Genomic DNA, 24,777 nt, shown 5'->3' with positions numbered 1-24,777 from the left:
ATCGGTGGCTCTGAATCCCCTACCCACCTCCTCAGGTACCCTGTTACAGATTCATCCCCCCTTCTACTGGGTTATTCTCAAGAGCACAGAAATGTGCTTATTTTTTCCATCTTTAAATGGAAAAAAAAAATTCATTCAATGCCTTGTTTTCCTTTAAGACAACCTATCTGAAAGACTTACCCACATTCACTATCTTCACTAATTTCCAACTCACTTTTATTCTACTCTTGTCTACACCTGAGGAAAAACTGCCCTAATTTATGAATGATCTCCTTCTATGGCATCAGTCTTCTGGTTTCCCTTCTTTCTCTGGCCAGATCTTTTCAGTCTCTTACAAAGCTTCTTCTTTCTTTACTTTGCTTTAAATGTTGATGTTTATGTCTCATGGATCTGTAACAAGGCCAATTTCTCTTCTCTCTTATCCTCTCCCATGGCTGTATTTAGCAGGTATACACTCATAACTATAAAATCTATTATTTCAGTGAGCCTGGGTGGCTCAGTCAGTTAAGCATCTGCCTTCGGCTCAGGTCATGATCCCAGAGTCCCAGGACTGAACCCTACATCGGGCTCCCTGCTCTAGCAGGGAGTCTGCTTCTCTCTCTGCTCCTCAACCTCCTCATGCTTTCTCTCACTTTCTGCCTCTCTCTCTCAAATAAACAAATAAAAGTTTTAAAAAATAAAATCTGCCTTGTCTTTAAAAAAATAAATAAATTAATTAAAAACAAAATAAACTCTAGTATCTCTAGCTCAGAAATATATCCAACAGGCTAATGGTAGCATATATTTCAAGTACTCAAACTTATTAAGTGCAAAAGAAATTTCATCACCTTACTACTAAAATCTAAACCATAACTAGTGGATATGCCTCCATTATCCATCAAATTAGTATAGCTGAATCTAAAAGTCCTCTTTAACTGTTTCCTCTTCCATTTCTTATTACCAAGTCCTATGAATTTCCTTGTCCGAAATCCCTTTTATCTGCTCATTTCTCTATATATTGCTTTACCACCCTATTACGATCCACCTGCAGAAGAACTGCTCTACCAGGTGTGCAAATTCCCGAGTTCATTCTCCACGCTGTAGCTCCAGAGACGTGCCAGAAATAAGTCCCAATACTGTCATTTACCCCGATGTAGATTGAATGGAGTCCTAGCCCACCAACCCCGCCAATAAGTCTATATCCTATTTCCTGGTACCTATGAATGTGATCTTATTTGGAAAAAAATTCTAAACAGATAAAATTAAAGATCTTGAGATCATCTATATAGGATTTGGACTGGCCCAAAATCCAATGACAAGTGTCTTTACAAGACACACACACAGAGGAAAAGGCCACGTGATATAGATTCTAAAAATAGAAGTATTTATCACCATGAAATGATCTCCAGTATATATTGCCAATTTTAAAAAATGACTAGAAAAAGGGTGGATGTAATGTTACTATTTATCTAATAAAAGAAATTAGTACATATGCACACATATATTTATCATTTAAAAAACCAACAAATAATGGCTAAACAATGTCACTAAAATGATGACTTCATACGGGGATGAAAAGTGGATGTGGTAAGGATGAAAGCTATACTTCTTTGAATGCAATTTGTATCACAGAACTGAGTTCTTTTGATATACTTTCATTATAAATTTGATTTTGGAACCATGTAAATATTTTATAGAACAGTAAAACAATTTTTTAAATCATTTTTAAAATTTTTTAAAATCAATCAATTTAAATAAAATGAAATAAAAAATGAAAATGAAATGTATGTATAGCTCATAGTAGAACACCACAGAATAAATTTTCCAAATGTCTTTAAAGTATATTAACTTGACTACACAGCCCTAGAAAAATAATGTTAACCTGTTTTCAATAAAGTTATTGGTAATAATGTTGGTAATGTTACTGAGACTACTGTTTATGAAATGTGGAATAAATGAAGTGAGTAATTATTTCATAGTCTAATTCTCCTGTGTTGTTGAGTTGATAACGGAGGTTCTCAACATGGGACAAAGAAAAGGTTAAAAATCTTATAGCAGTGAATTTGAAGTATCAGTAAAACTCAAGATGTATTTTACCTTAAAAACCTGAAACCAAAACCAAACCAAAACAACCCTATATGACCTAGTTTGGGTCCACTGAAAAGGCCTATGAACACTGAACAATCTGGCAAAAAAAGCATCCCTAGCATCTAGACTGTATTTTGGAAATATCATTCACCATTCAAAGAAACAAAGGTTCCTCAGTCGAAAATGCACAGAATGAGCCTGAAATACTCTGCTATATACCAAGAAAGCTATCAAAGATCATTAAGGTCAATATCAAAAGAACTCAAAAGAATCATAAGAACATTTACAATGGCCAAACATGGAGACAATGAGAACTCCAGTAAGTTTAAGAAGTATAACAGTTGTGAACACATCAAATATATTTAAACCCATAGGTTAATGACACTTAAAATTTTTCTTAAAAAATGATCACTTCTGAGATGGTATTATGTTTGGAATTTGCTTGAAAATAATCCTGGAGTCAGGGCATCTGTGCTCAGTCAGTTAAGCATCTAACTCTTGGCTTCGGCTCAGGTCATGATCTTACTGGGTGTGGGATCGAGCCCCACATGGGTCTCCATGCTCAGCGGGGAGTCTGCCTGAGCATTCTATCCCTCTGCCCCTCCCCCCCACAGGCACTTGCTCTCTCTTTCTAAAATGAATAAATATTTTTTAAAAATAAAAGAAAGAGGGGCGCCCGGGTGGCTCAGTGGGTTAAAGCCTCTGCCTTCGGCTCAGGTCATGATCCCAGGGTCCTGGGATCAAGCCCCACATTGGGCTCTCTGCTCCTCGGGGAGCCTGCTTCCTCCTCTCTCTCTGCCTGCCTCTCTGCCTACTTGTGATCTCTCTCTGTCAAATAAATAAAAATAAAAGAAAGAAAAGAGAAGGTAAGGGAAGGGAAAGGAAAGGAAGGGAAGGGAAGGGAAGGGAAGAGAAGAGAAGAGAAGAGAAGAGAAGAGAAGAGAAGAGAAGAGAAGAATCGAATCCTGGAGTCAATAATAAAGGTAGGCTAGATGAACAAGACTGGCCACAGGTTGACTGGTAATCATTAGATCTGTGTGGTAACTGCATGGTGTACCATTCTCCCTATTTTGATATACATTTTATACATATACAAACAGAAAAATGTGAGAATAACTAAGTTTTCAAACTTCTTTTAAGAATTATAAGAACAAAAAGTCTGAAGACCAGTGCTCTAAGGTAATGAAGAGCAAGACTCATATCTACTTTGTTAATCAAAGAATGTTTAGTACCTATTACCTAGCAGACAACAGGTACTCAATAAATAGTTATTAAATGAATGAAAGGAAATGGAAGAGTTGGCTTACATGCTAAGAATTAAAAAAAAATTTTTAGAAGGATAATTATAAATTGAGGTAATGATTACTCTTCCTACCCAAGCATCATACATTCACACCAATTCTGTATAAAATGGTTAGAACGGCAATCATTCTTAAGACATTACTTTTAAAGGATTACTTTAAAATAGCACTTAAATTTTTATCAAATATATCTTATTGTAAGACAATCACTTTAAACATGTAATTTGAGAGAATCACATATAAACAACTTACCTTTCAAAGGGTGCTTGGACTCTCTTAATTACATGATAAACTAGTATGTCTTTTGCCAACATATATTTATCACTTAATGAAGTTATAAGTCTTAAACATCCAATAAGCTCTAGGTAGTTATAGCATTCATTTACTACTGAGTTTAAGTCAGCCACATTTGTTGCAGTATTTACCTATAACAAAGAAGAAAATATACCCAGTTTACTCATTTACTTGTGAATGATTTTTACATTTCAAATAACACTTATTACTTTACACTCAATTCTGGAGAACACCAGTGTGGAGTAAAAGTATATCAAGAATTATTTTTCTAGAATAAAGGACAATCTAGTTTAATTAATATTGTCAATTTCTGCCTTCAAGAACCCTGTAGTAGGGGCGTCTGGGTGGCTCAGTGGGTTAAAGCCTCTGCTTTCGGCTCAGGTCATGATCCCAGGGTCCTGGGATCGAGTCCCGCATGGGGCTCTCTGCTCAGCAGGGAGCCTGCTTCCTCCTCCCTCTCTGCCTGCCTCTCTGCCTACTTGTGATCTCTGTCTGTCAAATAAATAAATAAAATATTTAAAAAAAAAACCCTGTAGTAAACTGGCACTTTAATATAGGAAATTATTTACATGAGAGATAATAATTGACACAGAACAGTTACATAGCATGAGAGAAGTAAGTGAAATAACCTGAGATTTCATGAAAGAGAAAGAATATCAGCTGTTAGATTTGAATGAGGGACTCAAAGACTTAATGAGGTACTTTAAATAGGGATAGAATCAAAATAGTTCAGGAAATAGTATAAAAAAAGGAAACTTGACCATTAATGTGCCAGACACTTTCATATAGATTAGCTCTTTAAAAGAGTTACACAAGGAAAGAAAGACTAAAAATAGGAAGCAGTCAATGGTCTATTTGAATACAAATTTTACTTTTTATCTCTTCTTTCCAAAAAAACTCTTTCCCAGTGATTTATATGACTTCCCTCATTCACTTCAGATCTCTGCTGAAATTCCAGAAGTTTTTCTGCTCAAAATACTACCTTCACACACTGTCACAAGTAGTTAGGTAAATATTACCTTTGTTCCCAAACCCACCACCCTGAATTTTAGTTGACAGCCAAACTTTCCTTACAGCTAAATCTGGCTATATGTGACTGAGAGCTATCCAAAAGAATGTGAGTGAAAATGTGTCAAACTTTCCAGAACTCTACTTCTATTTCTTCCCTTAAGAGCAAGCCTCATATAGATGAAGATAATAACCTAAGTGATTACACAGAGAAGAAGGAATCCAATTCCCTAGATGTATCATAACCATACCGCTAAAATACAAGCTGCCTGAAAGGCCAGACATCTTATGCTTTGTGGGCATTAACTACTCAACTCTTCCACTATAGTGTGAAAGCAGTCATAGACACATAACAAATGGTAAGTAGGTATGGCTGTGTTCCAATAAAACTTTTATCTACAACAAGAGAGGCAGCAGGCCAGACTTGGCCTATAGCTATAATTTGCTAATCCTTACACTAAAATCTAGATAACAAATTTTAGAGAAATAAAACATCTGTTGGGGTCTCTGTTACAGAAGCAAAGCCCAAGTTCCATCTTATTATACCCCAAACTTTATCTCCTTTCTCTTATTCTTTTTTATTTTTACAATACACTTTACTATACGGCAGTATATTATATATTTATTTATCTTCTGTGTTTCCTCTAAAATGTAAATTTCAAAGAGGCAGGGACTTTGGTTCACTACTATATCTCCAGTGATGAAACAATATGAGGTACATAGTTATTTGTTGACTAAATGAACAAACATTGGATAGGAGCACAGAAACAATAGATAAAGCCATGAGAAGAGCTGGAAGTCTTAAATACCCTAAGGAATAGCTTGAACTTTGTTCAATAGGCAATGAGAAGCCACTGAAGATTCCAAAGAAGGCAATGTTGTCAAAACTATACTTTTAAAAGAATCATCCTGATTATTAGAATAATATCCTAATTGTTTAAACCTAGAAATAATTTGAGTTTCATATAGTAAGTACATTAGAAAAAGAGGAAAATGCTGAAGATAAACTTCACTTTTAGAAATAGATGACTTGATATATCCTAATAAATGGAATATGGCAGAATGAAAATGACACTTCTCCAGAAAGGCATGGAAATAAGAAATTTTTTGAAAAGAAAAATCAGGCAAGCAAGCAAGCAAACAAACCAAAAACTCTGGGGGAAAAAAAACGGTTGGCTTAAATATGTTGGCCTCAGTGTGTTAGAAAGACTCAGACCCTATCTAGGTATAAAAGTCTAGTGGCTCAAAAACAGAGGTCTGGGAATCATTCAGAAAGGTTATGGGCAGGAAGCAGCTTTCCAAATAGTACAGAGGGAGGACTAGGATGACACAGTTTAATAACCTAAGTTTCGGGCGCCTGGGTGGCTCAGTGGGTTAAGCCGCTGCCTTCGGCTCGGGTCGTGATCTCAGGGTCCTGGGATCAAGTCCCACATCGGGCTCTCTCCTCAGCAAGAAGCCTGCTTCCCTCTCTCTCTCTGCCTGCCTCTCTGTCTACTTGTGATCTCTCTCTGTCAAATAAATAAAATCTTTAAAAAAAAAATTTAAAAAAAAATAACCTAAGTTTCAGGGGTAGGAAGAAATGCAGTATTAAAACAGAAGAGATGAATTCAAAGACAGTGGTGATTACAAAAGGAGATGAGGAATTATTAGCAAAGAAAGGCCTTTGCATGCAGTCATTTAGATCCCTGGAATCAGCTAAAAACTAGCTGACTTGGAAGAATGCTCTGTGGGAACAGAAGCCTCACTATAAGAAGCAAAAAAAATGAGTAGGAAAAGAGGAAGCTGAGACAATGAAGTCATACTAAAGTACGTGTTTTGGTAAAGAGGAAAAAAGGAAAAATCACTTGAGTTAAAGGATAAATTTTAAGACGAGACATCTTGGGACAAATAAAAGGACACACTTCCATGTTATTTACTTTGTGATTTTGAAACTGAGGCTTAAGATTAACTAAGGTGCCCAAGGTCACAGAGCTTATAGTAGCTATTTCAAACTAAAATCTGACTTCTGAACATTTGCTTTTTTTTTTTAAAGATTTTTATTTATACATTAGAGAGTAAGAGAAAGCATGAGAGGGGAGAAGGTCAGAGGGAGAAGCAGACTCCCAGTGGAACTGGGAGCCTGATGCAGGACTCCATCCCGGGACTCTGGATCATGACCTAAGCCCAAAGCAGTTGCTTAACCAACTGAGCCACCCAGGCACTCTGAGCATTTGCTTTACACCATTAAACTATACTGCCTATTAATGGAGACAATGGATAGAGTAGGTTTAAGCAGGAGGGAGGAAAAAAAGCTGGATGACTTTCATTGTCTCAATTAGTTTCCAAAATCAGTAACATGCCGGCAATGATACTTAGAGGGCATTATTATAACTAAACTGAGTTTGTACAGGTAATATGTAGTACAGGGCTTAATAAATGATAACTCTTTTTAGGTAGAAACATTGAGTCTCCCCACTTGTTTCCATAAAGAAATTCAGCCTGGTCCTTCTCTGCACTTATCACACTTATCTCCCTGTAGGAGTGAGACTAAGTTTTTTGAGAGGTAACCTAAGTCCTCCTTCCTTACAGATCCATCTACCTATAGAAAGTGCACTTTTCCCTGCTATCTAGCAGACAATAAGGAACCTGCCTTATATTGTCTCTGGCAGGGTAGATAAATCCATTTAACTCTGAGGAGTGGTAACAAACCATTTTGACCACAGACCAAAGTCAAATACATTATCTAACTGGTTATATCAACATTAAATGTGGCCCTTTGATCTCTTAATTGTTTGTGAACTCTGCTGGTAATATTGTTACTTCTTGATTCCTGCACAAAGAGTTATTATTCTATTGTAGATCCATCATTTACATTCATATAACTAGAATGTAGTCTGTATTTTAATAAACAAGTACATTTCTTACCCTGATTATAATTTGTGCCACGTCAAAGTCTGAAACATCATCTAAAATTGGTTGGGTATTTTCTGGTCCATAAACAAGGCAGTTATACAAGGTTTTAGAAAAGAAACCAGGTGAAGGACCACCATGGACCAAAGAAATGGCAAGGATTTTGCCAGCTTCATAGTAAAGATTCTCTTTCAGAGCTGTAGATACAGATGAAAATACATCAAATATAATTCTTTTATTATTGTAAGATAATCATATATGATGAATACATATACAGTAAATTAAAAGCCCTAAAAAACTAAGAATTAGATAAATGTAAATTAATTTACAGAAACTAGAATCATATATAAAATACAGATCTCACCTAAATACATTTTTCTGAATACAAAATAACCTATAATAGAAAAAATGTAAATACAGGAAAATTTAATAAAAATTACATATCATACCATCACAATAACCAGTATGCACATTTTGATGTGTATTTCTAGTATGTATATTAGTGCAAATAGTTTGACTTGTGCTTTTTTTTACTTACTATATTGTAAACTTTTCTATATTATACACAATTATTCAAATCTACAGTTAATGACTGATTAAGACTAAATTATAGATGTGCTGCAAAGCAAACCATCTCCTTATTACTGGCTACTTTGGCTAAGTTATACTTTCAACTATATGAGACATAATATTCTAATCAACATCTATTCCCATATTCTTTTTTATATATCTTTGATTATTTGATTAGTATAGAGTCCTACATATGCTGTTAGGAGGTCATAGGATATAAACATTTTTAAGGTTGTTGATAAATAGGGATAAATTATTTTCCAAAATGGCACAAAGGTACTCCCAGGAGTATATGCTATCTAACCATGTCATCGCAGCTTTCAGTATTTTTTAAATTGTCATTTAAAATGTTTTAGCTATGAAGCAAAATAAGTCAGAGAAAGACAAATACCACATGATTTTATACACATGTGGAATTTAAGGAACAAAACAAACAAGCAAAGGGGAAAAAATGAGAGAGACACACACACAAATCAAGACACCAACTCTTAATTAGAGAGAACAAACTGATGGTTACCAGAAGGGACAAGGAGGGGGGAGGTGGGTGAAATAGGTGGTGGGGATTAAAGAGTGCACTTGTGTTGAGCATAGGCTGATATATGGACATGTTGAATTACTACCTTGTACACCTGAAACTAATATAACACTGTATGTTAACTTAAAATAAAAACTTAAAATGTTTTAGCTACCTTGATAAATCAAAAAGATATAATGTAAATTTTCCTTTATTTCTCTCAATATCATTAAGAGCAAATTATTAATAAGTAACATTATCACTACATGAATAAGAAAATCTCAACAATAACCTTATATGCTACGTATTAGCAGTAATACTTTCTGTATCTGTTAAATGAATTCCAGAGAGACTATATAATTAATCAAAGGAAATAAAGCAACTGAAGTAGGTGTGTACAAAACTGAATTCAGATTTTGTGAATTCATGCACTCACCTACTATACCAAAACTGTCTTGAGTTAATGTTACTTATTATTTAGAATGATTTGTTTTAGGGAGTTTTGAATTAAACCGTGTGTACTACACATAGTACAAATAAACCCTGGTAGTTTCTCAACTATTTTCATGATACTTTCGCAACAATAAGGAAGTTCTAGCGACTATACAGGAGAAAATTCAAGTGGAATGAAGTAAGTCTTCTCACTTGTCTGAATTTCCTATTACAGCAAAAGTGGTATAAAAGCTCCTAAAAAAGAATGCTAGAATTAATCACTCTTCTGAAATGCATTTTTTTAAATTCATCATAAGACAGAAAAGTATCATATACATAAATATGCATGAAAAATTCTTGAAAGCAAAAGTACATTAAAAAATCTGTTAGATGTGGACCAGAAAATTATGTGATAAAATCCTAGGTTGTGAAGAAACATCCTATCTGCAAATTCCAAAGATGTGAAAAGAAGGGCTCAAATAATCATCTATTCCATTTGGTGACTCTATTCAAATGAAATAAGAATGAATATAAAGTACATTTTTAAAGAAGTTACACTTAATTATAAATTCACTCTAAGGAGGATATTACTAAAAAAAATTAAGCATATTCTTAAATAAAAAGTTTCACTAGAAAATTTAAAAAATACCACTCCCCTTTCTCTACTCTTCTGTGATTCAATCAGTATTTTATAACCAAGTAAACTATACATTTCGACCACAGGGACTAAATATTAATTCTAACCAGCTATCTCTTTCACATGGTATATATATTCAGCAGATACAATAATAAAATTACCTTGAGAATTTAGAGACAAATTCTTTGACAAGGACCCTTCAAATATTGGTGAATTCTCAAGATGTTGCATTAAGAGACTTAGGAATTCTTGCTTTGATCCAGGATGCTCTCTTCCAAAGTTATCATTTTCATCGACATATGCTACTTCAATTGTGTATGAAGGATTAAAGTTTTGATTTCTGAATCCATCTAAGGCACTATTCCAGACATTGGCTTTATTAATCCATAATCTTTTAGTTTTTTTTTTAATTTGAAAACCTAATTCCACCATTATTGTTGAAACTTCTTTTCTAAATTTATTGCCTTGCCTATAAGACATGAATTTAAACATAAAAGTTAAGTACTCTAAAGTACTTTGCATGACACAGCAGTTATTCAGCCAATAAAAAATAGAAAAATTAATTAAAAAGGAAATTCTTCCCTAGCTCCCACCCAAAAACAGACAACAGCTGCCACCAGAACCAAAAAGCTATTTGACTTGATTCTAAATTCTTGACTCCCTCCCCAATTTCCTACTAATTAAAATCTAGTATCATAAATGATCTATGAGAATATTGATAGATCACTATCTCAAATTTGATCAATTCAGTGGATTCAGATGTAAGAGTCAGAAGCTCAGAATCTTACCCTCCTGGCCAATGGCTATAACAAACAGTTGCTTCACGGCATTTCAAGTTTACTAGATCCTTTAAAAAATAGAAATGTAATCTCTGCTTACTCTATGAGACAACCATAGTTTTAAGAGATTACAAATTACAATGTATTTCTCATCATAAAGTTAGTTAACAGTAGAGTTATTATTATGAACACAACTCACAACCCTTTCAATAGTACTTTTTAGTCCATAGCTATAATTCTTAAAGTGTGGTTCCAAACCAACAGCAGCAACAGCATTTGGAAACTTGTTAGGAATGCAAAATTTTTTTCCAAAGACTTTAAGTAATCTCTACACCAAATGTGGGGCTCGAACCTAGAATCCTGAGATCATGAGTTGCATACTGCACGGACTGAGCCAGCCAGCTGCCCCAGAAATGCAAATTTTTGAGCCATGACAGCAAGTAAACAGAATTAGAACCTCTGAGCATGAGGCCTACCAAGCTGTCTTATTAAGATCTCCAGGCCATCAGGTGGTGGGTACTAGAGAGGGCACGGATTGCATGGAGCACTGGGTGTGGTGCAAAAACAAGGAATACTGTTATGCTGAAAATTAAAAAAAAAAAAAATTGCAAAAAAAACAAAACAAAAAGATCTCCAGGCAATTGTACGGACCAAATCAAATGTCTCTGCCTCAATTTCTCCATCTGTAATTGAAATTAATGTACTCAAAATTATCTCGTTTGGAGCAATGTCCATGGATCATCTTTCTATATCATGTATAAATTTTTCTCATCATAAGACATTACGATGCCCCAGTGAGGATCAGGCTTTGCTTTTTCTTTCTTCACACACCCCCTATTCATTAACCCAGGTTGCAGAAAAACTTAAGTCTTTTGGAAGTAAAACAATCCTTCAGAAATATGCCTTTGTGTAGCAGGTTGATTCCTTACTCCTACCTGGAATGGAAATGTTGTTGTTATTCTTTTAGAATATGATGTTAAAGCATGGAACAAGGAATCAAACTTCCCTGGAATAACATCTTTGGAAACCTACATATTAAAAGTTTTAAAAGTAATGTGAACATCTTTTTTGATACTAAAAATATTATAAAAACATCTGTAATAAGTTTTCAGTTAACGCAAGTGATATCTTAAAACAGCAATTCTTCACTTTTTGAATAGTACTTCATATTCCACTTCCATCTATAAATCCACTTATCAAGTATTTTTGCAGAAATTCTCTTTACCTTCTAAGTTTTAACTTTATACTATTTTTCTTTAAGATTTTATTTTAGAGAGAGTGTGTGCATGGGTATCTGTGCTGGGAGCAGGGGATGTGGGAAGATGTCAGGGGAGAGACAGAGGAAGAGTGAGAGAATCTCAAGATTTCCTGCTGAGCACAGAGACCCATGTGGGGCTGGATCCTGCGACCCCAAGATCATGGCCTGAGTCAAAACCAAAAGTCGGAAAGACACCTGACCGACACCCAGGTATCCCTAACCTGATACTTTTTTTAACAAGAAAGTACTTCATCTAGCTACTTACGTTAGTTTTGTGTATTTCTTCTAAAAGCTACATATACTTAAAAATTCTAACTTAAGCTGAATAAATAAATACCTGGACATGGTACTAAGTTATAATTCTAGTCTTATTTAAATGTTATGAATGATTTTAAAAGTTACTTATTTTACTACGTACGGTGGCATACACCTGTAGTCCCAAGTACTCAGGAGGCTGAGGCAGAAGGATCACTTGAGCACAGGAGTTCTGGGCTGTCGTGTGCTATGCCAACTGGGTGTCTGCACTAAGTCTGGCATCAATATGGTGACCTCCCAGAAGCTGGGAACCACCAGGTTACTTAAGGACAGGGTGAACCAGCCTAGGTAGGAAAATATGTAGGCAATAATACAACATAATAATACTTGTAAGTATGCCTTAAATTTCTAAAGAGGTGACATTTAGACCTCCAATACTGACAGCAAATATATTAAGCACATGATTATACAATTAAAAAAAAATCACTATATTAAACATGATTCCTTCCTTTCAACCAAGTAACATGGTATACTTGATATTTTATATTACCTTGACAATGATCTATAATATGTATTTTATATCACAATTCAGTATACAATAAAATAAATTTCATATATATCCTATTTGCAATGCAATCTGGTATTTCACACTCTATTCTATCCTGTTTTGTTTTCTATTTATTAATGCTGGCTGCAATGACTTCATGATCAAATCTTGGTCCTGTAGTTTGAAAAACACTCTTCCAGAATACTAAGGTCAGTTAATATTCCAAGTGTGTGTGTGTGTGTGTGTGTGTGTGTGTGTGTATACTTCCCAGTCTAAATTTTCTCAAAATAGAGCTTTATAGGGATGCCTGGCTGGCTCAGTTGGGAAAGCATGTGACTCTTTAGCTGAGGGTAATGAGTTCAAGTCCCACACTGGGCACAGAGCTTACTTAAAAAAAAAAAAAGAAGAGTTTTGTATTTTCCTACATTTCAAAATACATACCTCAGAAGATCTTTATGCTGGGCTCCAGGTGACTGTCTGGGTAATTTAGGTGATGATTCTTCCAACAAACAATCAGTTATTCCCACACTATTAGTGTTGGGTAATGTATGCTTTTTGGCTTTTTGGAAATCCTCTGTATATTTAAAACCCAATGTTAACAATACAGATATACAGGAAGAATTTTAAAATAATATACATTTCAAAAAACATCTTTATTCAAAATTACAAAATATTACCTGAATTGTAGAGAATACCTCTACATTCCAAACACTCCCAATTTTGTTCCCATGATCGTAACGAGGAACAAGCTAAATGTGTTCCGCTAGAACCACAACACTGACAGCGCTTTATTTCCCATTTGCTGAGGAAATAAACAGAAGCAGATGTTTACATTTTGGTATTAACTTGGTCTAATTCCAACCACCTGCACTGCCACAGGATATACTGCCCATCTCACATATAAACAACTATTCTTCCAAAGGAGTGAAAATAAGATTATCTGCTTTGAAACTACATGACTTTTTTTTTCTCTTTCACTTATGTTTGTAACCTCCTGCTCTAAATATTCACTAACTTAAAATACCTAAACTAAATATCAGCATGTACACAAGACCATAAACACCAGAAAGAATAGGATTAAGAAGGAAAAAAATTTCTTTTATATTTGGAAATTACTAGCTCATGGGAAATTGCTATATAAATGTAGCCAACATGGAAGAAGCATCAGTAAATACATTATCTTACTTAAAATATTATTTTTCACATTCATTGTGAGGAATTACTTCCTATAAAACTTGTTTAGACACCCAGTATTGTGCAGCTCAACAGGATCCAGACTTACCATCTTGCTCATATTTATATTTTCTTATTTGCTCCCTTCCAACCCCACCTCCATGTCTCTCTACTGGATTGTGTGATGTATGCCAGTCCATACTCACATTTTTTGTATAGGTGTGGGGCCTACTTTTTGTTTGGTTATGAGTATACGCTCTATGAATAAAAAGAGACAAACTCCCTGAGTGTGTGGATGTGTAGGTGATGAGAGAGGTAGTTGGGGGGCACCTGGGTGGCTCAGTTGGTTAAGCATTTGACTCTTGATTTAGGCTCAGGTCATGATCTCAGGGCCATGAGATGGGGCCCTGTGTCAGGCTCCATGCTGGGTGTGGAGCCTGCTTAAGATTTTCTCTCTCCCTCTCCCTCTCCCTCTGCCCCTGCTCCCTGCATGTATGTACACAATGCTCTGTCTCTCAAAAAAAAAAAAAAAAGAAAGAAAGAAAGAAAGAGGTAGTTGGATACCCTGCCCTTCATTAGGTGTGGGTGAATCTCTCTGTGTAGATATGGGTATGGAGGTATGTGTCCTCTCTGCGTGTCTCCCCCACTTTCCCAGATAGTTCTGCCAAAGGATGAAGAGAAAGAAAGAGGACAACTAACATGAGTGCTTACTATATTCCAGCCCTAGTTCTTAGTCTACATAAAAAGTTTAATCCTCGTAATTTTAAATGATAGGAAAAATCGTTATTATCCTTCATTTTATTTTATTATTTATTTGACAGACAGAGATCACAAGTAGGCAGAGAGACAGAGGAGGAAGCAGGTTCCCTGCTGAGCAGAGAGCCAGACATGGGGCTCGATCCCAGGACCCTGGGACCATGACCTGAGTCAAAGGCAGAGGCTTAACCAACTGAACCACCCAGGCACCCCTTATCCTTCATTTTAAAGAGGAGGAAACCAAGGCATAAAGGGATATATAACTTGCCTAATTAATTTCACATGGCTGGTAAGTCCCAGAGCAGGGCTTCCAACCGGGGCTTCCAACCTAGTCTACCTGGCTTCGGACCCATTCTCCTAACCACTACACCATGGTGCCTTTCAGCAAAACCAGCTTCCTATCACTAGGATGAGGGAGTGAGATTAAAAAAAAAAAAAAAAAATTCAGATGGCTAGTATTATGTCCCAGGAGAAAAGACAAGGGAAAGCAATCTCAAGTAGCTGCCAGAAAGGAAGGGAATTTGGTAGCTACTGACCGGGCGATCAATAATATATAAGCAATATATACAGGTTAACTAAAAGAGCCCAAAATAGCGGCACCTGGGTGGCTCAGTCAGTTAAGTGTCTGCCTTTGGGCTCAGGTCATGATTCCAGGGTCTGGGATCGGGCTCTTCACCAGGCTCTCTGCTCAGCCAGGAGACTGCTTCTCTCTCTCCCTCTATCTGCTGCTCCCCACCCCCTGCCATCTTGTGCTCACATGCTCTCTCTCTCTGTGTCAAATAAATAAAGTCTTTAAAAAAAATAGCCCAAAATAAATTTAGAAAATATCAATATTCGTAAATGTATTGTTTCTTACAAATCTAAAGTGCTTTATTATTTACAAAGCACATTTATATACATTATCTCATCTGTGCCTTAGCACAACCCTTTAGAGGTTTACAAACGAATAATCAGGGTCACCAGTCACATAAGCAAGAATATACCATACCTGACATCTTCAGTAAGATCTTTGCCCTTAAATAATTTTTAGTCTAATGACAAAAACAAATTCCAATAATGTCAATTACACTGTAACAGGCAAACAAAAGAAAAAACCCAGCCCAGAATGGGAAATCACGAGTGGTAATAGCTGTTTAGGGAAATTTTTAAAAACTGGGAAGACATCAGCTGCGTCTTTGCAAATAAAGAGCATACTCAGCCAAATCACTTTCCATGAGAAACAAGGCTCCCAATATTCTGCCTTGCATTTTCAGTTTCAGCTTGCAATGTTAAGATTGTATAACAGATATTAAAAATTTATTGAAATATCCTCCACAAATTCAAGAAAACTGGATTTGTTACTGTTTATTCTGCATCTTAAAAAATGAAGACAGTCTTGGGGCGCCTAGGTGGCTCAGTGGGTTAAAGCCTCTGCCTTCAGCTCAGGTCATGATCCCAGGGTCCTGGGATCAGGCCCCGAGTTGGGCTTTCTGCTCAGTGGGGAGCCTGCTTCCTCCTCTCTCTCTCTCTGCCTCTCTGCCTACTTGTGATCTCTGTCTGTCAAATAAATAAATAAAATCTTTAAAAAAAATGAAGATAGTTTTGATTTCTAGTATCCAATATAGTATAGTGTACATGGAAGGCACAAAATAATGGGTCAATTTAGAGGCAGTATCTACTGACATTTCAAAATAATAATCAATAAATTTCAAATATCAAACCCTTTTTATAGTGATCCAAAAGAACACTGCTAGATTACTTTAAGCTCTAGAACAGTGCCATCCAATAGAAATACAATGCAAATCATTTAATGAATTTAAATTTTTCTAGTAACCTGATTTAAAAAGGTAAAAGAAGTAGGTAAAATGAATTTCAACATTTCTAAATTATTATTTGCTTTACATGTAATGAATATAAAAAGTTATTAATAAGATACTCTTAGTTCTTTTTGTCTTACTATTATGGGCTGGATTGTGTCTCCTCTAAATTTATAAGTTGAAGTCCTAAAACCCAGTACACCTCACTATGTGTATTTGGAGCAGGGCCTTCAAAGAGATAATTAAGATATTATAAGGTCATAAGGGTAGGCCTTAATTTAATATTACTGGTGTCCTTATAGGAAAAGGAGATTAGGACAGACAGAGGGACAATAATGTGAGGACACAGCTAGTAGGAAACCATGTACAAGCCAATGATAGAGGAAATAAAACCTGCCAATACCTCTATTTTGAACTTCTAGTCTGTAGGATTGTTAGAAAACAAGTATCTGTTGTTACAGCAGCCATAGCAAATTAAGACAATGAGTCTTCACTATATTTCACATTTATAACATCTCTCAATTTGGAATAGCCACATTTCAAGTGCTCTATTAGCCACATGTGGCTAGTAGCTACCATATAGGGGAGTGCAGCTCTAGGAAATGAAGCCTCATGAAAATACACCACAGAAGTAAGTTACCAACTATGCTGATAGCAATAATTTATCTGTAAACAGATGTAAACATGCATTTAATAAATATACTCTTCTCAAGTTAAAACTTCAAACATCCTAAGAGCAAAACTACATTTAACTAGAAAACCACTTCCTTAGCTGACAGTTTAAATAAGTACAATAAGCACAACTGGACTTCCCAATATACCTATCAGGTGCATTATAGTCTCGCCCTTCTTTGCAACGACATCTTCGGACATCACAATGCTCATAGTGCTGCAGAAGTTCTTGATAAGCATTTTCCTCTAATTCCCAAGATGCATCTCTGTAAACAAAGAAAGATATAAAACACACTTTGAACCAAAATGTTACATAAAAGGATTAGTAATGAAATCTAAAAACAAAAACTTGTCACGCACTTAGGAATAAGGAAAAAACTTTCTTTCTAGGATTCATCATTCTGTTCAAGATATGTATCTATTAGTATCATTTTATCCTGCAGTTAATTATTCTCACAGTGAATTTTCAAATGTTAAATGAAACATTAGAAATTTTTTAAAACTTAATTTTTCCTAATATTTCACTTCTAATTTTTAAATTTCAAGTTTAATAACATTATTTCTGGATTCCTCATCTATAAGTATTATGAAAATCCTTATTATATATTTTAAACTACATCTTGATTCTCTTAGATAATTTATACATGCCATTTTGAAATCTTATTATACTTGTGTATAAGTCAATCAATTAATATTGTATACACTTGAGGTATTTATTAAGAGACTATAAGTCAACTAATGAGACATTAAAGTCACAGTCCCTGCTCTTAAGAACTAGCAATCTGGGGTCGCCTGGGTGGCTCAGTGGGTTAAGCCGCTGCCCTCGGCTCAGGTCATGATCTCAGGGTCCTGGGATCGAGTCCCACATCGGGCTCTCTGCTCAGCAGGGAGTCTGCTTCTCTCTCTCTCTCTCTCTCTCTCTCTCTCTCTCTCTGCCTGCCTCTCTGTCTACTTGTGATCTCTCTCTGTCAAATAAATAAATAAAATCTTTAAAAAAAAAAAGAACTAGCAATCTGGGAAGGAAAAGGAAGCCGTGGTAGGGGTAGGTTTCAATTTCCCCATTTAAAATGACTGCTTCTCTATGATAGACATAAGTGATTACTTTCACTGTTATTAAATCCTACATTTAACGAAAATAAATCTTTTTGTTAAAAGACTAAATGGTACTCACTTTTCAGGAATATGAATTCCCATTCTTAGCATCTCTTTCTGAAATATATCACTATTATTGCATATTGTGCATCTAAAGAAAAACACTCCTGCATTTATTGCTTGAACCTATCACGGAAAAAAGGAAATCTACTGTTAACAATTTAACCGGGTATCAGGTCATAAATTAAAATAGCTAACAGAATATGTGCTACTTTTCACTTAATATATTATGAAAACATATTTTCTATGCCAGTTCTCAAGCTTTGATAAATGAAGTTATTCTACTGCTAAAATTTTGAGATTTCCACCCCCCCCCCCAAAAAAGTTAATGAATTGGCTGTTCTTAGCTTTACATCTATCTTTCTCAACCTTTTTATTCAATGTCATTTCCTCACATATCAAGCTGTCCATCACTCTTAGTGAATAAAGCAGTAAGAATATTGAATTACTTCATCTAGGAGGAATGTTTAAGTGTTACTTTATAAAACATCCTTGATTCTGTTTTTAACTCAATCTCTAAGCTAGTTTTTTTCCTAAAAGGGGAGAAGTATAAAACCTACTCTCACTGCTTCAGTAAACAGATATACGGAAGCCACAGACAGTGGGAACTCAGGAACAGAAAAGTATAAATCTACTAGAAAGAGTAGCCAATCCCTAAAAACAAAACTAAATAAAACAAAACTAGTACCGCACATTTAGCAGCTATTTAACTCGTACTGTGTAGGTAACAAACACTATTTTATGTACCAAAAATAGAAACAAAATAACTTAGATCCTATTTTTAAGGAATAATGGTGAGATACAATTATAGGACTTTGTAAAATGTGTGTGTGTGTCTGTGTGTGTTTTAAAGTATATACATGGAAGAAAAAGGAATAAGTACCTAAGCCTACATAAGAGCCTGACAAAAATGTCAAAAGAATAGTGAGGTCAAAGTTAAGTTTGGAAGAAGAAACAAAGGTTTGCCAGGAAAATGGGACAAAAGGCATTACAAGGATAAGGAATTGCATATACCAAGTCTCTATGGCAAGAGTACAACATGATCAGGGAACTAATTAATAATATGCTTAGGGATTACATAATGGCAATTACATTGTGTCTAACTCAGTAATGAGATTAGACAGAAAAATCAAAGCCAATATTGTATGTGAAGAATTAATATAGATTAAGGTATGCAGGAGAAACGGCCAGTTAGTAGGCCCCTTCAAAAGTCTAATTGTTTTGGGGCGCCTGGGTGGCTCAGTGGGTTAAGCCGCTGCCTTCGGCTCAGGTCATGATCTCAGGGTTCTGGGATCGAGTCCCACATCGGGCTCCTTGCTCAGCAAGAAGCCTGCTTCTCTCTCTCTCTCTCTCTCTCTCTCTCTCTCTCTCTCTCTCTCTCTGCCTGCCTCTCCGTCTACTTGTGATCTCTCTCTCTCCGTCAAATAAATTAAAAAAAAAAAAAGAGTCTAATTGTTTTTTTTTTTTTTTTAAGTGTCTAAAGTTATATCACAGAGGGTTTAAGGCAGAGGTTAGGAACAAAAAAAGATATACAGAAAATATCTATTAGGTAGACCTGATAGACTTGGGGATGGTTTATGAATGATGAAGAAAACAAAAGAATTCAGGTTCAAAAAGCACTAGCAGCGGGGCACCTGGCTGGAGCAGTCAGAAGAGCATGCAACTCTTGGGTCTCGGGGTCATAGGTCTGTGTCCGACATTGGATGCAGAGATTACTTAAATAAAATTAAAAACAAAACAACAAAAAAAAATTAGTCTCAAGTGGGACATACACACAAAGAATGTGGGAGGAAAGCAACCAGTTACTGAAATGTCTGAACCTAAAAGGCCTTTAGTAGTAATTGTACACAGATATCAAGACCTTAGTAAATAGATATGAGACAAGGGAGTGCCTAGTATAGAGCCAAAAAAAAAACCAAAAACAAAAAAACCACATAGGGCATAAAGAAGCTACAAGACCACTGCAATGATGGAGAAATCCAAATTCAACAATAGTGGCAATTCTCTATACACACAGAATGAGAAGTTAGCTTTAAAATACTAATCTTCACTCTCTCCTTATAAAATCCCAATGTATATAGCATTGTAGAGGCTACAAAAGATGAAATATGCTTAACTACATACAATTCTCATTCTATTTATAGGACTGTTCTTCCTTCAACTCTTGTATTAATGAAGTTCAGAGAATAAAAATATTTTCTTCAGGTATTGTTATATAACAGGGTAGACTCCATTCACTATTACAGTTAAGACTTGTGACAAAATGGAAAAGGCACTGTAGCTCCTTTACAGAACATGACTCAAGAATTAGTTCTTACTGGTCTCTAATCAAGTAACAATTGCATGTTCATATTTATGTCATAGGGAAGTGTCCATGTGACTGTGATTTTGTTTTACATTTGCATAAAGTAGACCTACATTTTTGTAAGTAATAATATTTTCACTTTTTAAAAATTTTTTTAAAAAGATTTTATTTATTCATTTGACAGAGAGAGATCCCAAATAGGAAGAGAGGCAGGCAGAGAGAGAGAGGAGGAAGCAGGCTCCCTGCCAAGCAGAGAGCCCGATGCGGGACTGGATCCCAGGACCTTTAGACCATGACCTGAGCTGAAGGCAGGGGCTTAACCCACTGAGCCACCCAGGTGCCCTATTTTCACTTTTTAATGACAGGATTAGAAATTTGGTATTTTCAGTGCTCACAAAAAGCTCTATGAATACTAGAGCCAAGTTTGAGAACCTCTCTGCATTTCATTACTAACAAATAACTGAAGCAAATCTTTTTTATTTTCTTATTTGTTGACTGAGGCAAATCTTAATTGTTTTGAAAAATAACATGCCCTTATAAAATTAACAAGATGACATATTTGACAGCAATTACATTCATTCAAATACAAACTCTTAATTAAGGTAAATTACTTTTGTAAAATTCTCATACAATGTGAAATTGTTCCTCATTAGGTAAAGATAAGTTTTTATGGTATTTATGAATTACATTCTCTAGATACTTGTATAAATACTTCTTTATAAGAAGTAACAGAATATAGGGACGCCTGGGTGGCTCAGTTCGTTAAGCAGCTGCTCAGGTCCTGATCCCAGGGTCCTGGGATGGATCCCACATCCGGCTCCTGGCTCAGCAAGGAGAGTGCTTCTCCCTCCCACTCTGCCTGCTGCTCTCCCTGCTTGTACTCTCCCTTTCTGTTAAATGAATAAATAAAAATCTTAAAAAAAAAAAAAAGAAGGGAAATTTATAAAATTTAACCAACAAAATAGGCTTCATCCTGACACTTTTAACAGAATAATCCTAAATATAAAAAAGTTCAAGCCTCATGCAAAAAATTAATCAAGTACTTTTCTTTATCCAAATTATGTTTTTATTAGTAAAACAAGTAAAAATAGTTTAATCAATCTTCACACAGACTGCAGATGAAGGCGTAGTTTTAAAACAAAATGCACCACATATATAAGGGCTTTGGTTCTATGGTTTCATTAACTAGAATTGTCATACTTCTTCCCATATACCAGATGCTAAGCCTGGAAGTCAAGGCTTTGATACTTATATAAATCACCTGTAATAATCCTACTTATTTTAAAAATATCCATTTGCATGTTAGTCATCATGATCTCCTACCTTTTGTTACATTTTCAGCACTTCCCTTCACCCCACCGTAAGTATGGATATATAATTTCATAATTGTTTTTTTTTAATGTATAGTTATTTCTTTTTCTTGATTTCATTTAGTTATATATTAGTTATATATATTCCTGGCCATCTGAATATTTGCTCTTTATAAAAATATATTATCAGAATAAAGAGATGGCTTAAGGTTGCTTCAGTGTTCAAATTTTGCTTTTTCTTTTTCCAGGTTTTCTTCAGTTGTCCTAAATATGATTAGCTTTGGTTTACAAATACACGATACTGCCATCACATTATGTTTAGATACTGAGGGTCCCAACAGTAAGGCATTTAAACCTCTCTGGAAACCAAGACTGTCGGTACTGCAGCTATTGCTGGTTTTGAAAACTGTACTTTCCCAATAGTAATTTCTTGTGAAAGTTCTGTGGGACACCAGGCAGATGAAACAAGCTTAAACTCAAGCTTAACCTTGTTGCTCTATTATTGGGTTAAATATATTTTAAGCTTCCCTGTGGAAGATTCACACTGTGTCGTGTCACCTACTGCTAAAGTCAATATATGGTGTGACTTTATAGACATGAGTCTTGTAATATTTCTGCAGTTCACTGGGCACCATCTGTCTGCATCTTCGTAGAACATCAGCACTGACAAGGGCAAAGTACACTAAACGAAATAAAAATTTTATCTTAAGGCACTTCTCTCAGGTAAGGCTTAAAAAGGGACACGATCGTGCTTAATCACTAAAAGGGGAAAAGAAAATCAGTTAACAAAAGACTACTGTACTATAGAAATAGAAGAAAACAATAAAGAAGGAAAGAAATCACTTAAACTCAAGAGACTGGTACAGTAGGAAAAGCTTTGGGATATTTCACTGTATGTTTTTATAGACAATGCATGCTGCTTTCCTTTTCATCTTTATACCCTATATGCAGGCTGGCTTCACAGAGTGGAGACATTTTTAGGGAAGACAAAGAAAAGGCCAAGAGTACCAGGAAATCATGAAGTTTGTCCCCTGTCCAATGGCACCATGAGGCAGCAGTTTTTAAAGAATTAAACCTTGTTTCTTTTCTTAATGTAAGTAGTGTTTCACCTAAGGCTTTAAAAAAAAAAAAAAAAGAAAGAAAGAAAGAAAGAAAAGAAAGAAAGGTATGAGGTGCCTGGGTGGCTCAGTCAGTTAAGTGGCTGACTTTTGATTTTGGCTCAGGTCATGATCTCTGGGTCCAGGGATCATGCCCCATGTTGGGCTCTAGGCTCAGCAGGCAGTCTGCTGGAGGATTCTCTTTCTCCCTGTTCTTCCCCTGTCCCGTCCCCCACAACACTCTAGCTTTCAAATAATCTTAAAAAAGAAAGCAAGCCACTGTTCTATTCCTTCATCCTATCAAAATTCAGTAGTGACATGAGAGGCAAAGGTATTGGGGACTGAGGGTTATATGTTAGCAATGAATCACTAAATTCTACTCCTGAAACCAGTATTACACTTTATCTTAACTAACTTGAATTAAAAAAAAAAAAAAAAAGGTGCTGGGAACACCTAGGCATTAATACATTGAGAATTATCCACAATGGGCTCCTGAGAACACTGTACATGATCAGGCAGCAGGCAATCAAATCTTCAGCAGATTACCATTCACGGGATGAATTTCAACTGTCCATGACATTGGACTGAGGTATTACTACCTCTGTGGACTGTTATTTAACATTAGCAGAGCACCATCTTGCCACACCTTCCATTTGACAAAATCCTAGGAGGCTGTAGAACTTTGATGACAGACTAGTTTCTTCAGATGTGATTTTAGAGATATAGGGCCTTTTGGCTCAGAAATGCCTTGGCATCTTTCACTGTTCACAGCAGATTGAGGCAGTCAAGTATGACTCAAAGAAATACAGGCAGTACAATTCCATGGAGACCCCTCATCATTTTCTGTGTCTTGAGTCCTTGTTTTTGTTTTTTTTTTTTTTAAACTAACATATAATGTATTATTTGGCCCAGGGGTACAGGTCTGTGAATCGTCAAGCTTACACACCTCGCAGCACTCACCATCACATACCCTCCCCAATGTCCAAAACCCAACAGCTGTCTCGATAACCCCAGCAACCCTCAGTTTGTTTTGTGAGATTAAGAGTCTCCTACAGTTTTGTCTCCCTCCCGATCCCATCTTGTTTCATTATGCTGAGCAAAATAAGTCAATCAAAGATAGACAATTATCATATGAGCTCCCTGATATGAGGAATTTGAGAGGCAGGGTGGAGGGTTTGAGGGGTAGGGAAGGAAAAAATGAGTCCTTGGTGTTTTAATGGTGGACCCTTGATCTTTGGGTTTTAGTGGTAGAGGATCTACAAATCCAATTCTGTCATAAAGTCACGAATAGTACTAAAAATAAAATGTGGTCCTTGTACCTGAAAAAGACAATTTCTTTTGTTAATGTCAATGTTAATCTGGAGTTGTCTATTACAGATTCTCAACTGCTGCCTTTCTCTGAATGAAGGTATTTGATATACGGAATTTGATCTTTTCAGGTACCTTTGAATTAGATTATTTTCCATTTCTTTGACCTCAGATTTTAGTTTACCCAGCTTTTTCTTGTGAATGTCAAGTTCTCTTTGAAGTCGTTCCATTCTGGTCTTTTGGTGTACCAACAGACCTTGAGTGTAGGCAGCAGCATCAAATCCCATACTCAACTTCTGTGCTTCATGCATTCTATCCACGTGTGCTATAAAGTATGGTCCATTAAGATACTGAATACTCTGTTTCTACATATAATCAAGATGGCGTAGAAGATTTGTAACTTCAAAGGCAGGGGACATCACCCCTAGTAAAACTGCAGGGGTTTAGTAGGATAAACTTTAATTTTGAAAGTATATTTTGCACTAGGTTGAGTGATCACTACTGTGGCATAATTACTGTCTATTGTTCGATTCACTCATGTACTTTGACTATTATTAGTACTTTTAAGACTTTCTTGAAATATAAGGGCATTTACAACATCCCCTAACTTTCAAAAATACGTTTGTGAGTAACCTGTAATCATTAATAACATTTTAT

General features: G+C 35.7%; 1 protein-coding gene across 4 annotated transcripts in view; it reads right to left on the bottom strand.

Moving 5' to 3' along the window:
• G2E3 (G2/M-phase specific E3 ubiquitin protein ligase) overlaps positions 1-24,777 on the bottom strand; it is a 70,648-nt gene that overhangs the window by 6,650 nt on the left and 39,221 nt on the right. For all 4 annotated transcript variants that reach the window (XM_047737402.1, XM_047737400.1, XM_047737399.1 and 1 more), the window contains 7 exons: positions 18,120-18,226; positions 17,098-17,214; positions 13,229-13,353; positions 12,993-13,125; positions 9,874-10,181; positions 7,575-7,756; positions 3,621-3,793 (listed from right to left, as the gene is read on the bottom strand). In XM_047737402.1, coding sequence (XP_047593358.1) covers positions 3,621-3,793; positions 7,575-7,756; positions 9,874-10,181; positions 12,993-13,125; positions 13,229-13,353; positions 17,098-17,214; positions 18,120-18,226 — 1,145 coding nt within the window. The remainder of the gene's footprint in view (positions 1-3,620; positions 3,794-7,574; positions 7,757-9,873; positions 10,182-12,992; positions 13,126-13,228; positions 13,354-17,097; positions 17,215-18,119; positions 18,227-24,777) is intronic.

The sequence above is a fragment of the Lutra lutra genome, chromosome 7 (assembly GCF_902655055.1).
Source record: "Lutra lutra chromosome 7, mLutLut1.2, whole genome shotgun sequence".
Lineage (NCBI taxonomy): Eukaryota > Metazoa > Chordata > Mammalia > Carnivora > Mustelidae > Lutra > Lutra lutra.
Note: the sequence above shows the minus strand (reverse complement) of the source record. Positions and strands in the feature narration are given on the sequence as shown.